At 39.9% G+C, this 15,030-nt stretch overlaps 1 protein-coding gene and 1 long non-coding RNA gene across 3 annotated transcripts in view; one reads left to right on the top strand and one right to left on the bottom strand.

Moving 5' to 3' along the window:
• Positions 1-6,609: 6,609 nt before the first annotated feature.
• On the bottom strand, positions 6,610-12,574 carry LOC146767353 (uncharacterized). The gene is made up of 2 exons (XR_014955672.1): positions 12,076-12,574; positions 6,610-8,908 (listed from the first exon to the last, which is right to left on the bottom strand). It is a non-coding gene; the product is annotated as an uncharacterized LOC146767353 (long non-coding RNA).
• Positions 12,575-12,584: 10 nt separating this feature from the next.
• Positions 12,585-15,030, top strand: part of PRKD1 (protein kinase D1) — a 113,865-nt gene continuing 111,419 nt past the window's right edge. Inside the window, exon 1 of one of the 2 annotated variants that reach the window (XM_021539327.3) lies at positions 12,585-13,061. In XM_021539327.3, the coding sequence (XP_021395002.3) occupies positions 12,873-13,061 (189 nt within the window). In that variant the 5' untranslated portion in view covers positions 12,585-12,872. The remainder of the gene's footprint in view (positions 13,062-15,030) is intronic. The other variant, XM_021539325.3, reaches the window with a different exon arrangement.

Genomic DNA, 15,030 nt, shown 5'->3' with positions numbered 1-15,030 from the left:
ATTTTCCTCTCCAAACAAAGATCTCTAACTGAAATGTTCCAGGCTGCTACACATGTGTGGTGGAAATGGGCCTGGCCTAATCATTTTTCCTCCCTGTTCTGAGAGAAATGCAGCAGAGAGTATCACTGCCTCTAGAAGCTCTGCCCAGACAGAGCTGTAAGGCAGCCCAGGGCTTCTTGTTTACACGTAGATGTCAAAAACAAGTTTCCTGTTCTCTAGAGGTTTAGGCCAAAAATCTAATCACAAACACATGCATGGAAGTGGTAGCCATCAGTCTTAGGAAATTAGGTCATTGAATTATAAGGGAAAAAGGTTCTGAAGTAGACATTTACTGGAATTTTCAAAATCATTATTTGAAAAACAGCAGCTAGCTCTCTGAAACTAAGAGTGTGACCAGACTAACAAGGCCATTTTGAAAACACTAAAATTCTTTAAAAAACATGAATGAATGCTGGCAGAAATTCCTCAAACAATGATGGCAAAATACAGGACTGGAGAATATGTTTATTCAACATGCCTGTATAGACAATGGAGAAAGACAAGAAGCCCCAGAGGCTGAGTTAGTTCACAACTCTCTCACCACTGACTATATAAGACACCTCAAATAATTCACTTACAGGAGCCTTTGCTAAGTACATTAGTTCATCTGAACTAATTGACAAATGGATCTTTAATTTGATGAGATCAAAAAATGAAAGAGGAATAATGTAAAGTTGTTCAGTGGTAGTGTGGACCAGATAAAGGATTTTGAATAACTTCTCCATAACACTTAGAGAAGGAGCACTGAAGCAAGAAATCAGATATAAATATCTGAAATCAGATATAACTTAATGTCCATGGCCTTAGATATTTGGGATCTTATTAATTCCATTGTTTCTGAAGTCACTGTCAAACTTTTCCAGAACAGAGATGCTATTAAGAGGGAGTAAAGAGAAATAATAATTTTCTTGATATTACAAAGACAGAAATTTCATATATGAACAACCAATGAGGAAAAAAGACAACTGAATGAAGAAAAGAGGCATTTGAAGGGTGTGGTGAACTGACCCTAGCTAGACACCAGATGCCCACCAAAGCTTCTCTATCACTCCTCAGTTGCACAGAGACTATAAAGGAAGGCTTGAGGGTCACGATAAGGACAGTGAGAGATAGCTACTCTCACAGGCAAAACAGGCTTGACTTGGGGAAATTAGTGCCTACTTTGGTCACATCCACCTGTTTCAGGGTGGGGTCCTCCATGATCAACAGGTGGAATTCTACTCACTGTGGATCCCACGGGCTGCAGAGGCACAGCCTGACTCACCGTGGTCTTCACCATGGGCTGCAGGGGAGTCTCTGCTTTGGCACTTGGGGCACCTCCTCCCTCTCCTTCACTCATCTGGGCACCTGCAGAGTTGTTCCTCTCAAATATTCTCACTCCTCTCTTCTGGCTTCTGTTGGTGGTGTGCAGGTTTTGCCCTCCATTCTTAATTATGTTTTAACAGAGATTCTTCCACCGTCACTGCTGGGCTCGGCCTTGGCCGGCAGTGGGTCTCTCCTGGAGCAGGCTGGCATCCCTTCCTCCAGGAGCTTCCCAGAGCAGCAATGCCTGCAGACTCCTCACTACCAAAACCTTGCCACACAAACCAAATATGACGGCATGAGGTTACAATCACCACAGATGATCCTGGCCGTGCATTTATGCTTTGAGATTATAAAGTCTATTTGCCTTAATCATCACATCACCATGGATTTTGCTGTGAAACACACATTGGCTTAACTGTCTCTTCAGTACTGATTAACACTCCTGTAACATAGGGAAGTGATCGTGTTAAAATGGCTTGGAGCAAATGAAAGAGAAAATAATAGTCTTAATTTTGAATTAATTGCTTGGAAACTGAAGTCAACGAACTATTTATCTTATTGCATTAAAGTGCAGTTAACTGTCTGTAGGTCATAGCACTCTTGCATAAACCTGGAATCTGCAGGTTTTGCACATAAAGTAACCTATTAATTTTGTCTTCACCTCACTGTAACTAATAAAAGTCTCAAAATTTCCAGGATAACTATATCCAGCTGCCATTACATTAAGGCAATTTTTGCTGTGAGCCATGCTCACAAATTTTCCTGTGTCTATTATCGAGTCTCAAGGGTCTCAAGTGTGGAATGTGACATAGTTGAATATTTCTATTACAATGATTCTTCAGTCCACATGTTTCAATGCTGTTTTTTTAATTATGCTTCAGAACTGGGCCAGATCACAATCTTCTGTTTTGGTCACAGCGTAGTAAAAAAGAATTAAATATATCTCTGCTTATTTAATTAAGAACTGCATGTAAAAATTATATGAGTGAGTGTTGCAATAAAGATAATTGATATGCCTTCATTATAATTTTTTTCTTATTTCTAAACACCATTTCCCCCAAGGCAGAACAATACCAGTATTATGGAGGTTTTTGATGCAAAGCAACCCATGTACTAACCTTTAATCAGGAAATATGGTGGTTCTTAATTTTATTCTGTATCTCTACAGTTTAATTCACTGCAAGTGAAGTGGTGAATTTATAGAGTAAACTGCAAGACAAATGCTACCCTGAGTAGGCTGTTCTTTGCAGTATGTATATTTGAATTAGAAAGGTCAACTGCATCCAGAAAGAATGCTTAAAAATTTTGAAATCTTTAGTATGAAAAGTGTATAATGTACATAAACACCAGAATCTCATATGAAAAGAGTCATGTTGGCATAAAAGCTACAGTTTTAATGTGTAGAATATTTATAAAACCTCAAAGAAGTATGAAATTATTTTTTTTTTCCTTTGCAGAAAGATTTTTGTCTGTGGAAATGTCTTTAAGCAGACTACAGTTAAGTCCAATCCATTCTTGAGCCAAGATCACCTAATGGTTCTTTTCAAACTACCTTTTAAACATCTGTTTATTATGAACAGTCATTAAAATTTTCTATCCATATTTCTTGCTTAAGTGTGATACCTAAGATAAACCCTAACTGGATGAATTTATTTTAAGTTTTATTACATGCGCATATGACTGTCATTGTTGAAGATTATTGACTGTCTGCAAATATTTTTGTCATTAAAATACATAGTACTTTGGAAAAAGAACAGAATAAGTATGCATATCAATGAAAATATATTTAAAGTTTAAAATAAATTTAAGAAATATTTTTAAAGTCCGTGTCTAGAGTGTTCAAGGTAGTGAGACAAAAAGCAAATATAGTTCTATAGACCCAGCTAAAACTTTGAAACTACATTTTCAAAATGGTCAGAAAACTCTGTCTCTCTTCTGCAAAAAATAATCTGTTGGATAATGTTTGTGAACATCATGAGATTCCTATCCCTCCAAACATTTGTTATTGTATTCATGAAAGGAATAAGGGAAGTGGTCACAGGCCTTCACGATGAAACACTTCTGTGACAACAGCTGAACTTTATCCCAGGCAGAATAAACTTTTGACAAAGAGTTCTGGCAGAAATGTTGAACATCTATCTTCATGAACAGCATACAGGATAAATAATCCAAGTGATATTATTACAAGAAGCACTTTGTGAGTGTTAACTAGAGAATTCAGAGCTTAATCCAGTTTATTACCATATATTCAACATAAAGATTTAATTTAATCTAGTGTTATAGATGAAAATTTAAATATGCCAGACTCAGGAAATATAAAATTGAGGTGTTCACAGCCACTGGCATTGAGCCCCTTTGCAGAGGCATTGACTTTTATTAGATCAATGCTATAAGGATATGCTGCTGGCAACGATGCAGTTAAGTGACAGGTGCTGTGAACATTCAACTTCCCAGCTTCCCCACACTTTCCATATCCTCTTGAATTAACATAAATATTTGTAATGAATATAATATATGGCATTCCACATAGAATTATTTTGGCTTTTGGAAAAAAAGATTATTTTTCATTGGAAAGTACCTCTGTGATCTACCAACTACTGACTAAATTTAACGAGGTGCTATATACTAAATGTACTTCAAATCTTTATATTAATAGCTGATATTTTCAGTTCCTGGTTTGTGTGGATTGTCTATTGCAAAATGCCTAAAAAGGTAATGTATTCTAAACTTTAATTGAAACCTGTGAGCTAAGGGGATTTGGGTTGATGGAAATGAGAAAAAAAATGTTTTCTGATAATTTGCTTCCCTCCTTTTCTTTCAAGGTCCCTAGAGTTTCCAGCAGAGCTTTGTACCTGTATGCTTTATATTTGCTTACTTTGAGATACTATGTTGCTGGTAGAGGATTCACATAATTTATGAAATGTAACTGAATGTATTTAAGTGTTGTTGTGAATACAGAGAAGAACCTTATGATGGCAAACAGCTGCAAGGGTCTACAGTGCACAAAGATCAACCACCCTAATACTGAAGATGTGAGTCACTGAAAAAACATCATTAACTATTTCCTACATCACATCACCTGATATTAGGTCAAAGTAATACAGACCAGCTGTTTCATGATCCCCTGACCCCAAATATCACTGCTGCAATTAATATGGACCAGCCAGACTGGACCATCTAGAACCCTAACGAACCAAGCCTTAGACAAATGCCTGTTCTTTGCTATGTCTGTGAGGACTTTCAAATCTCAGTGTCTTAAAGATGGAAGATATAAATAAAAGTATTATTTAATCAGATTTCTTTAATCAGGTTTATTATAAAATGCTGACTTATAACACATGCATTCAGAGCTCTCTGCAATGCTGTGTGCTCAAGCCTGAATGGAAAGCAGCAGCTAAAGTTTTGCCCCAAAACACACATTCATAGCCTCCTCCTCAGCAGAGAACATTTTCTTTCTTTCTAGATAGTAGGCAGGTGGGGGACAAATGGTTATTGAGTTAATTTAATGCTGGTCATACCTAAATTCAGTTCCCTGCTCTATTACAGAACAATGGGGTCCATAATTTATGAGAAATTTTCACAGCTGTAAAGCACAGACCACTGATATGAGATTCAGCTTTAAATAAATTAATTGTATCTCTGTAGCCGGCAAACTGCAAAAGTATAACTCTTACATGTATACTATATTTTAATCAAGACTGCATACCTTTGTTTTCACAAAGTATCGTGGGTTAAAAATACACTTAATTCCATGGCACTCAATATGGAAATAATAGTCTCACTCTGCTTTGCAAAGCTGCTATAAAAATATACTTCAGAAACCATGCTGCATTCACACGGCATAGGATGAACATATAGAATGCATGTTTGAAAGACACTGACATACAAATTTGTCCACTTTCTTTATGAAATTCAAAGGGGAAAAACAAAAGAAAATGTGACTTATTTTATTTAATGTTTGATTTCCATGTGCAGTTTTAAAATTTTTTTCCTAAAAAAATCCTTTATTATGGATAATATAAACCATGATCAAGATCAGATTAATTATGCATTTTTAAAATATTCTTCTGTTTGTATATCTTTACTTCTAATTTCACACTGCTACATCCTTCTGTATCCCCAAAATCCATTATTCTAATCAAGTTACTTTTAAGACTCTCTTCACATGCTTCATCGTGTCAAGATCCATTAAATTTAAGCATAATCAAACACAGTTAGAAATCTGTTTGAAATGTCTTTCTACTGTATCTTACGATTTCCTTGTTTATTTAACCCTGGGTGAAAATACTGCAGCATTGTGTAGAGCTTCATGTTGAGATGTTTGTCTATTATGAAAGGGAAAAGATACCCTTTTTTCTCCCTGTGATTAAGCTTACATTATGGTTTAAATGAAAGGGCCTTGTATTACTTGAAGTTCACTAACCAAGTCTTTTTTACACATAGTTGGTGTTTTTTTATGTTGGAGTAAGATACAAGAACAGATGTTTTGTTTTCTGCCTGTATTTAGTTCTATAAGGTTATCCTAAATAAACATGTGATGCAATTGGTGTAAGAGTGAACTTTCATTATTTAAAAGACTTGTAAATAATGGAAGTTCTTGTGTGTTTACCAGTCTTTTATTAGTTGAAAATTAAATTAAATGTTTCTTAATCTGAACCCCAAATTGAAAATCTACAATAAGGTAAGTTTAATGTACAAGGCAGTGACTGTAAATTAAGGGAAAATGTAGTTTTAATTATCATAAAACAGAGTCTTCTCAACTGTTAGGGTCAAATTTTAAAATCTGAATATTTTCAAGTAAGAAACTATGATGTACAACAGTAGTACCCCTTGCAATAATTTTCTTTTTCTGTGAATCTTCTCTCTTTCCATTTGTACCTTCTCCTCTTCTGCAGGTTCTTTGTGATCCCCTGCATCATTCCATTCCTTCACCCTCTCTCCTCCTGTGTAAAAATACTAGGTTTCCCCATAATGTTATTCTTAGCTCTGGCTTTTGAGTGTCATGCAGTGAAACCAAAGCAGCAGCAGTAACTAACATCAATAAATATTAAAAGATCAATGATAATTTAGGTAAGAAATGTATTGATTCTTTGTTCCTATATGCAGTCACTTTTAACTCATTAAATCATCATAAGTGAGGAAACATGCACATAAGAACACAAGAGCAGTGTTTATTGACTGTATTATTTCTTTGCCTCAACAATCCCACCTGTTTTACCTGGACCTGTGTGTGGTTTTATTATTCATGCAACAATCATTATATAATTTAGGTTAACCACGATTTTATTTATTCAAATTATATTGGGGAACAATACTGTTATAAATATATAAATATAAAACAAAAATATCAAACCACATAAAAATATGTTACAACTGGTCATAGAGAGACTAATCAACCTGGCAAGATCATTTAGCATATGTGTAAATATTTCAGGCATATCTAGCAGTTAGATAAATTTCTGTCACAATTTTAAAACTGCTTGTAAACCTGTGTCCTTTCTGTACTACCAGACATTGCTTAGCTCACAAATAAGACTCCATAATCCTTATTTTCTCTTGGACACTCTGCTTGTTCTCTACTTTGGCTCCATAAGCTTTGGACACAGCTGTTGATAGATTGTTAACAGACTCTTTCTTCAGGCTGTATCCACTCACAGAAATACTATGACAAAGACACTCCTACAGGTCAAAATCATGCATCAATTACAGCACACATATCTGATTCTGCAGTGACAGTATTTTCATTCCCAGGACCTGATTAAGGTCCCTTTTGAACTGATGAAGAACTTCAAAGATCTGGACAGTAGTCACAAAAATGTTAGTGTTGAGTAACAGTATAATACCCTCTTAGGTATAGGATAAGGTACCCTCTTGATGTGTAAAAGCACAAACTTGGTAAATTTGTTATGTTCCTATGTACTAATTAGAGAATAGTGTTTCAAGAAATCTGCTATTATACTAAAAAAATAACTGAAATACTGTATAATTGATTTTCAATTGCATACATCCTTTACTAATGAGGTTATCAATCTAGTTTCAAGAAAATTACTAGAAGGCAGCAATCACACTAGCTGCTTATTGAAAACTATTCCCACTAAAAAGTGAAAATCATGCAATCTTTTCTGAAGAGGAAATATGTATTATACATTATTAGAAAGCATATAACTCTTGAACTCAGAGATTTCAGGTCACTGTAGAATTCTAAGATGGTACCATTCAGGACTGTTTAGTGAAATGGTAGTATGTAAGTGACAGCAAAGTGTCCTTCACACAGGATACTCTGTCCAGAAATCACCTAAGAAGTAGCATTAAGAAATTACTGAATTAAACCTGTGCTTTGCCTTCCCTTAGGCACAATGACTTCAGTATCCCCAGAATGGAAAAAGTGCCTCAGCAGTTTCAAGCAGCAATGACCATCTTGTTCCAGGCATACTGAACTCCTAAGAACCAGAGAGCCAGTGAGGACAATTTGTATAAATATGCACAAACAATGCCAAGATACTCATGCTTATCTGAATGCATCAGTTATTCTATCATCAAGCCATAACAAACATCCTCAAGTCATACTTTGGGATAAACAGAGCCTGCCCTATGCCAAAATTTTTCAATTATTCTGAGGTCAGTTTGATACACAGGGAATTAAGAAAACCAAAGAAGAATTTTTCCTCTCAAAGCAGCACACCTTTGGCTCAAAAAAAAACCAAACTATGCAGATATTTGACATAAAAATGCTTTATCCTGCAATATTTCAGATTCTGTTTTAATGTTATCTACCTTTTATGTCCATGATCAGTTTGGTTCAGGCTGGCAAAACTGTTTGCTGACTATGGAAGCCTATCATTGGGCAAAGTCTAACTTCTATGTCTAAGATATAAAAAGAGAAAAAAAAATAATCAAAATTTTTTGTGATCCATTTATAAAAAATACTACATTTAATTGTATCAGATTTTTAAACTTGAATTTTAAATTATTAAGCTTACTGTTTTTCAATGTTGTGTACCAATTATCTACAACATTTAGTAGAAAGCCATGGAAGATAATTTTCTTTTGCTTTTAGAAACGATGAAGCATTTTTAACAACTGGAAACATTCTTTAAAAAAAAAAACCCAACATAACCAAAACAACAAACAAAAAAATTGGGAGATTTACTGTATTCACAACAACCATTTAGAACCTGAAATGTTATCATTTTCTCATGGACATAAGTAGCTTATCGGGAAATCCCTAACCAGTTGTACAGCTAACATCTGCTTCTCTCCAAATAAATACCCAGGAGCTTATCTGACACTATGCTGTCACTATTTCAGATATCAGCTCCATTTTATTTACCAGTTCAGCCCTAACACAAAACCAATTCCAGATTCAGTGACATTTGCATTTCGAACTCTAGTATGCTTTTATTTTCCATCACAGTCTACACAGTACTTCCCAAACTTCAGTCCATTGTATTTACCAGTTAGATTTTCTGTCTTTTCCTTGGTTAATTACTTTTCAATACTTTGCTTTTGTTTAAGGAGAGAAATTACAGGAGCATGCAGTCCACTTTAAACATCATTTCAGCATCTGAAAATAACAAAAAGAAAAAAATGTTTTCATTTTTGTAAACCTGTCTTTGATAGTGCACATTTTGCTGCTTAGTAAGAATGCAAATAACACAGTTTGTATTCAGCTGTAGAATACAGTTAGATATGTTCACTAATTCTTAACATAAATAGATCTGGCTGCATATTCAATGTTAAAATCTAAGTCTATATAAAGAATATGTAACTTACCTTTAGACATGAGAGTTACTCCTTGTAAAATTTGAGGTTTCTGCTCTAGCATAGAGGTGTATGAGTAGATTTGGAATGTGTAAGATGAAGGAAAGTGAAAAATTTTAGGGCTAGGATGCAAAAATGGGTATTGGCCTGACTTAGCAACAAAGTGTCTGCCTACTTTAACATTTGATCTGTTGTTGCATGCTGAAGAGATAAATTTTCAAAGATGAAAAATTGTTATCTTCAGTAGTGGCATGAAAAGTAAACTCTTCCACAGGCTTCTGCTCTGCATTGAACTGCATATGGAGTCCAGCAGAAGTGCACATGTGAAAGTGACCTAAGACACAAAGGACTTATGCCAAATCTCTTTCTTCCTAGACAGATGATGATTTCCTTCTGAGAAAAGATACATTTCTCACAAGGGAGAAAGAAAATTTACTATCTTTACATCCTTGAATTCATGTTGTCTGTCTTTTCTGGATTCCATTAGGAACATAACAAACAGCTAAAGGCAAATATCTTCCACTCTGACCTTGGGAAACCAAAGAAGTTACCACAGTACAGGGCCCAAAAAGCTTGCGAGTAAACACTCAGTCTAAACTTAAAAACATCAGAAAATGTTACCTGTAACTTTAATGGCCTATTTATTCTAATGACTACTTGTTTTCACAGTGAAAATTTGAACTTTATTTTCAGTCACGCTTTCTATCCAGTTTCCAGTGACTACTTCTTTTTACTCTTTGTTTGCTTTTTTCTAGTCTTTTTTCCTTGCCAAGATACACTATAATATTGAGCATATTGCCAAGCAATCTTTTTTTCAAAATACTGATCATAGGATGAGATATATTCCACTACCGGCCTCACAGAACCAGCAGTAAACGTCTCATTGTAATCACCTGTGTTCTACTTTCTTTGTAAACATACAGGAAGCAAATTTTAGGTCAACAACTTTAACCTAGAAACTACCACCATCTAGGTAAAACAAACTGACTTACAGAATATCCTCCATTGTTTAGGCATATTTTGCATTAATCTTTGCTGGCTGTTTGATTTTTTTAAAAATTAAAACATATGTGCCATCTTCTGTTGAAAAGATGAAAGATAAACGGACTATTCAAAAAAGGACCAGTTACATCACCAACAGAGAAACGCAGAAAGCAATAAAAACTTTATGAAGGAGATGTTACTCACTCCTGGTGAATAGAACAGAATATAATCTATACAATGCAAAAAGCTGAAAGAAGAGAAGATCACAGGTTCAGAAACACATCAAAGTGGAGGGTCAACTACACAGTGCATGAGAACATACAAAGACCATTATTCATCCTTCATAGTCTGGCAATGTAGAGAAATTAGAAGTAACACTACAGCAACTGTACCTTGAGGGCAGCTTGGAGATGCTTTCATAATGTGATGTTACAGTGACATCCTCTGCTGACTGCCCTGTTCCTGTAGCCAGACACATAAACTGTGTAGCCATGCCAGGCAAATTTATTTTTCCCCTGCAAGCTTGGACAGCTCATGTACTGCTGAACTGATCTGTATAGGTGCAGTAAAGCCTAAGCTTCCAGTGTTTTTTTACACCTGTGCATGTACAGATTAGCAACCAGGCATGCACTCTATGAGGTCAGATACTGCTGTGAATTACTTTTTCCCTTCCCTGGCTTCAGCACAATTCCCTAATCTGGAAGGATCATGAAAGAGATGACATTTCAGTAAGTACAACAGGCCAGGTTGTACTCAGGATCACATCATGTGGTTCCACTGAATCCTTTTATAAATGGCATTTGTATATGACTGGCTGACACAGCACCGAAGAAATCCTGCCTCATCCATGCTGATTACAAAGGTGTATTCAACACAGCTGACCCACTAAACAAACAACTTGGCAACCTACAGCTTTTAAAAAATACTGTAACCTTTCTTTTTGAAAAAAAAAGTTGTATCTGTACAGAGGATGTGGAGCTGCAGGTTAAGTCACAACATATGAGCTCTATTGCTTGATTTCACATATATGAGAACACCAAGGACGTATAACTCTCAATATTGTTACTGCTACCTCTACTCTGGTTATCTAAGGAATTGCAAAAGAGCTGTGTCATGAATGAGTGGCTTAGGCTGCTCTAAGAATTGCCATCAAATACATCAGCAAAAGTAGGCTTGATATGAATTTGTAAAAGCACAACTTTAAGTCTGATGGCAAGGTTCACTATATTACTTACTGTACGTATGAAATACACAAAAGAAAATTGATTTCGAATTAAGCCTGCCTAGAAGACACAAAAGGGTAAGGGAGACCCTCCCGTTGAGTGCTTTAGATATTCTTCTATATCCTTTAAGAGATGAGCCATTGACCATGTCCGAGTCAAAGATTCGAACTGGCCACATCTAAGCTCTCATTGGGAGTTTAGGAAGTAAAGGGAGTCCACTCTGAACCTCAGATTCAACAACGAAGCAGGGCTGCAGGATCTTCTAGTATGTTGCCCCCACGCTGACTCCTGTATAGAAAAGCTGGCTAGGCCATGGGGTCATGGGAAGCTTGCAGTACTTTCCAGGCTGGAAATAAGCTGACAACAGTAAAATGGATCCTACTAAGACAGGATCAAAATAAAACAACACTGCAGATGTAAATTTTGGTCAAAAAAAAAAGCACTTTGCAATGAAACAAGTTATAAATCAGCTCAACTGCTGAATTTTCAAACGTATATGTATTAATTTCACACTACCTGTGTTCAAACAACAGGTACCACGTATACCTAGCTTAAGAGTCTTTCCGTTGTTATTTTAAACATTTACAGCTCATATTTCCACCGCCTTTGCACATCTTCAAGAGGAAGTTTTAAGATTACATATTGCCCTGCTATGAATGCTGCTTGTGCAAACGGGTGGGGCTTGCACCGATCCCAAAAGCTGGGAAGAGTAACTCATCCTGGTTTTGGGTGGCAGGGTGTTCCTCCTTAACACACACTGTACCTGAAACTGGAAGCGGGTTTAGAAAAGAGGCGGCACAACCTGTCCCTCGCTTCTTCCCAAAAGGCGCGGGGACTGCAGGAAGCGGCGGCACGATGCTGACCGGAGCGGCCGAGGCCGGGCAGAAGAGGCGGAGACCGACGGGAGCTCCCGCTTCCCTGGCACTGCTTTCATCTGGGGGGCAGCTGCCGCCCTGCCCGGGAAAGGGCACCGTGCTGCCTGTCAGCAAGGGACACCTCCTGCTGTCCTCGGGCTCTGCCTCCACCTGCCTCTTGAGGTGCTGCCCAACGGGGATCGCGGGGAAGAGGAGGCTCTCAGCCCCGCCAGCACCTCAGCCCACTGGCTGGCCAGGTGAGGAGACCAGAGCCGACTCAGCCAAGCTTTGCGGCGGGGAACCAGCCGACACGGCCGCGCTCGGTGCAGCCCTGGCAGCGCACGGCCGTCGTTTGGCGGCGGAGCGGCGCGGCCCGGCTGGGCGCGGGCCCGTCCCGGCGGAGGGCGCGGCCCGGCCCGCCCCCGCGCCGCGCACGGCGCCAGCAGCCCGAGCGGCGGCACCACCTCGGCGGCGCTGGGCTGGGCTCCCCCCGCGCGTCTTTCTCGCCGCCTTTTCCTGTCTGCATCCTCCCCGGTCCTCTCCCCCACCCCCTCGCCATTTTCACCCGGGAGGAGCTCGGCGGGACTTTCCTGAAACTTCGCGGGGAAACTCGCCCGGCGCCTCCGGGGCGGCCGCAAACTTTTCGCGGCGGCGCCCGACTCTGCCCCTCCGTCCGTGACTCCTCGGCTCCGGCGGGAAGATTCCGATGAGTGCCCCTCCGCTGATCCGGCCGCCCAGCCCGCTGCCGCCGCCGGGGGCTGCTGCCGGCGGCGGCGTCGCCTTCCACCTCCAGATCGGGCTGAGCCGGGAGCCGGTGCTGCTGCTGCAGGACTCCTCGGGGGACTTCAGCCTCGCCCACGTCCGGGAAATGGCTTGCTCCATCGTAGACCAGAAGGTAAGAAGAAGGCCCCAAAGCGAGCCCCGAGCCGCTGCCCGCGGGCGCTGTTGTTGGCTGTGAACTTTCCTTTCCCGGCGGCTCTGCTCCGGGGATAAACGAAACCCATCCCAACTTCCCTGCCGCCGGCCCCACCTCCTTTCCCCGGCGCCCCACTTGTCTCTCTGCCGTGTCCCCCACGCCCCCGGTGCGGAGAAGGTTCTGTGCGGGATGCTCGCATGTGAGCTTGACTTTTTAATTTTGCTGCCAGGGGATGTAAGTGGCTGTGCGAACTAAAAGCCGTTATTAAAAACAAACTCCGGCCGGATCTATCCGCTGCTTTTTAATGCTGCGGAAGGGGGGGCGCGGGGGGCAGAAAGCTGTCAGCTGTGATGGCAAGCTCGGCGCCCGGGGCAGTTCACGCTGTCCCAGCTTCTCCTGGGAAAGGAAAGTTTCCACTTGAGAAAAAAAAAAAAAAAAAAAAAGGCAAACAGTAACAAGGAAAAGCCAACCCCGACAGCCCAGGATTCAAAGCGGCGCGCAGCGCTTCGCACGCCTTTCCTTGTGCCGGGGAGCCCGGCAGAGCGGCCGGCCGGGGCCGGGGCCCCGCAGCGGGCGCGGCGCTGCCCGGCCGCCGGACGGTGCCGGCCGTGGGGCGGGCGCGGGACGGGGCTGCGGGGCGGCGCTGGGGCCAGCCCCGGCGCTGGGGCCAGCCCCGGCGCTGGCAGGTGGCCGCGGCGGGAGGCGGCCGAACCAGCCCTGGCTGGCGGCGGCCGTGGTCACTGTGGAGCCCCGCTGCCCGCGGGGATGGCACTCACCGCAGCCCCTCCGGAGCGGCGCCGTCCTCAGGCGCAGCTCATCTACGCTTCGGTGAAACTCACGCTATACGCTGAAATTCGCCGGGCTTCTGCCTGAGCCACCGCTGCCTTTGTCTTCTCTGATTTCTCTGTTTCAACTATCGTGTTGTATAGTAAAGTTTTACTTTATCTGTGTTCGTTGTGTGAAAGGCCCATAGGTAAAAGTATCATAGTGATTGCAAAGGAAAAAAAAGCCAGCCTAAATATTCAGGATGATTATAATGGAAAAAAAAATCTTCCTCTTCACCCTTGTTTTTACCGAGGTAAAAAAAAATTCAGACAGAGACTGATTTTTTTTTTTTTTTTTAAGTTGATAGCTTTGCCTTACATCCCTCCATAGATCATCAACCTGAACTTCACTGAATAGTGGAACTTTTTTGTTGAAGTGCAGCTAATGAAGTGTTTTGAAAAAAGTATTAAATATGCATACTTTTTTCTAAATTTTGCATTTTCATAATTTAAGAAATGGCTACCTGCTTTTTTAAATCAAATTTTGGAGAAAGGTGTAACATTTCATGTTACCATATTTGTTTTTAAAGCTGGGCAAACACTTGCCACTTGGTCACATAAACGTCTGAAGCAGCTTAAATACATTCTATATTTCACCATTCAGAAGTTATTGTGGTAGCAATAATAGAAAAGCTAAGATTTTTGTAGTCATTGTTTCTATTTACTGTTTTTGAATAGTTTATTAATTAATGGGCTTACTGTAAGCTTGATTTTAAACCTAATTTCCTAACAATGTACCATTGTGTAAAGAAAACTAAATGTGCCGGCCTGGGCTCAAACGGTCAAACTTACTTGAGTGAGTGCTGACATAAAAATTTTGAACACTAGTTTGTTGCAGTTTCTTAATTGCATAAAAGAGAGCATCATGTAGCTGCTTCCCTGCAGGGCACACTTGAATGAGGAACTTTCTTCTAGTCACAGTTTCTCATAGCTGAAATATCTGCTTTCCCAAGGCTGTTGAGAGGGAAATAGCCCAAAGAAAGGGAAAACTGGAAGAAAGATAGGCTTTGGTTTGTTTGTTTTTCTTTTCTTGTTAAATAGTGGCCTCTACCTCCTCCACCCTGCAGAGCAATTCATATGTTATTTAGTCCTCAGAGTCTCCATTTTCAGCTTAAGACTACAAG

Source organism: Lonchura striata, chromosome 5, assembly GCF_050655825.1.
Source record: "Lonchura striata isolate lonStrDom1 chromosome 5, ASM5065582v1, whole genome shotgun sequence".
Lineage (NCBI taxonomy): Eukaryota > Metazoa > Chordata > Aves > Passeriformes > Estrildidae > Lonchura > Lonchura striata.
Note: the sequence above shows the minus strand (reverse complement) of the source record. Positions and strands in the feature narration are given on the sequence as shown.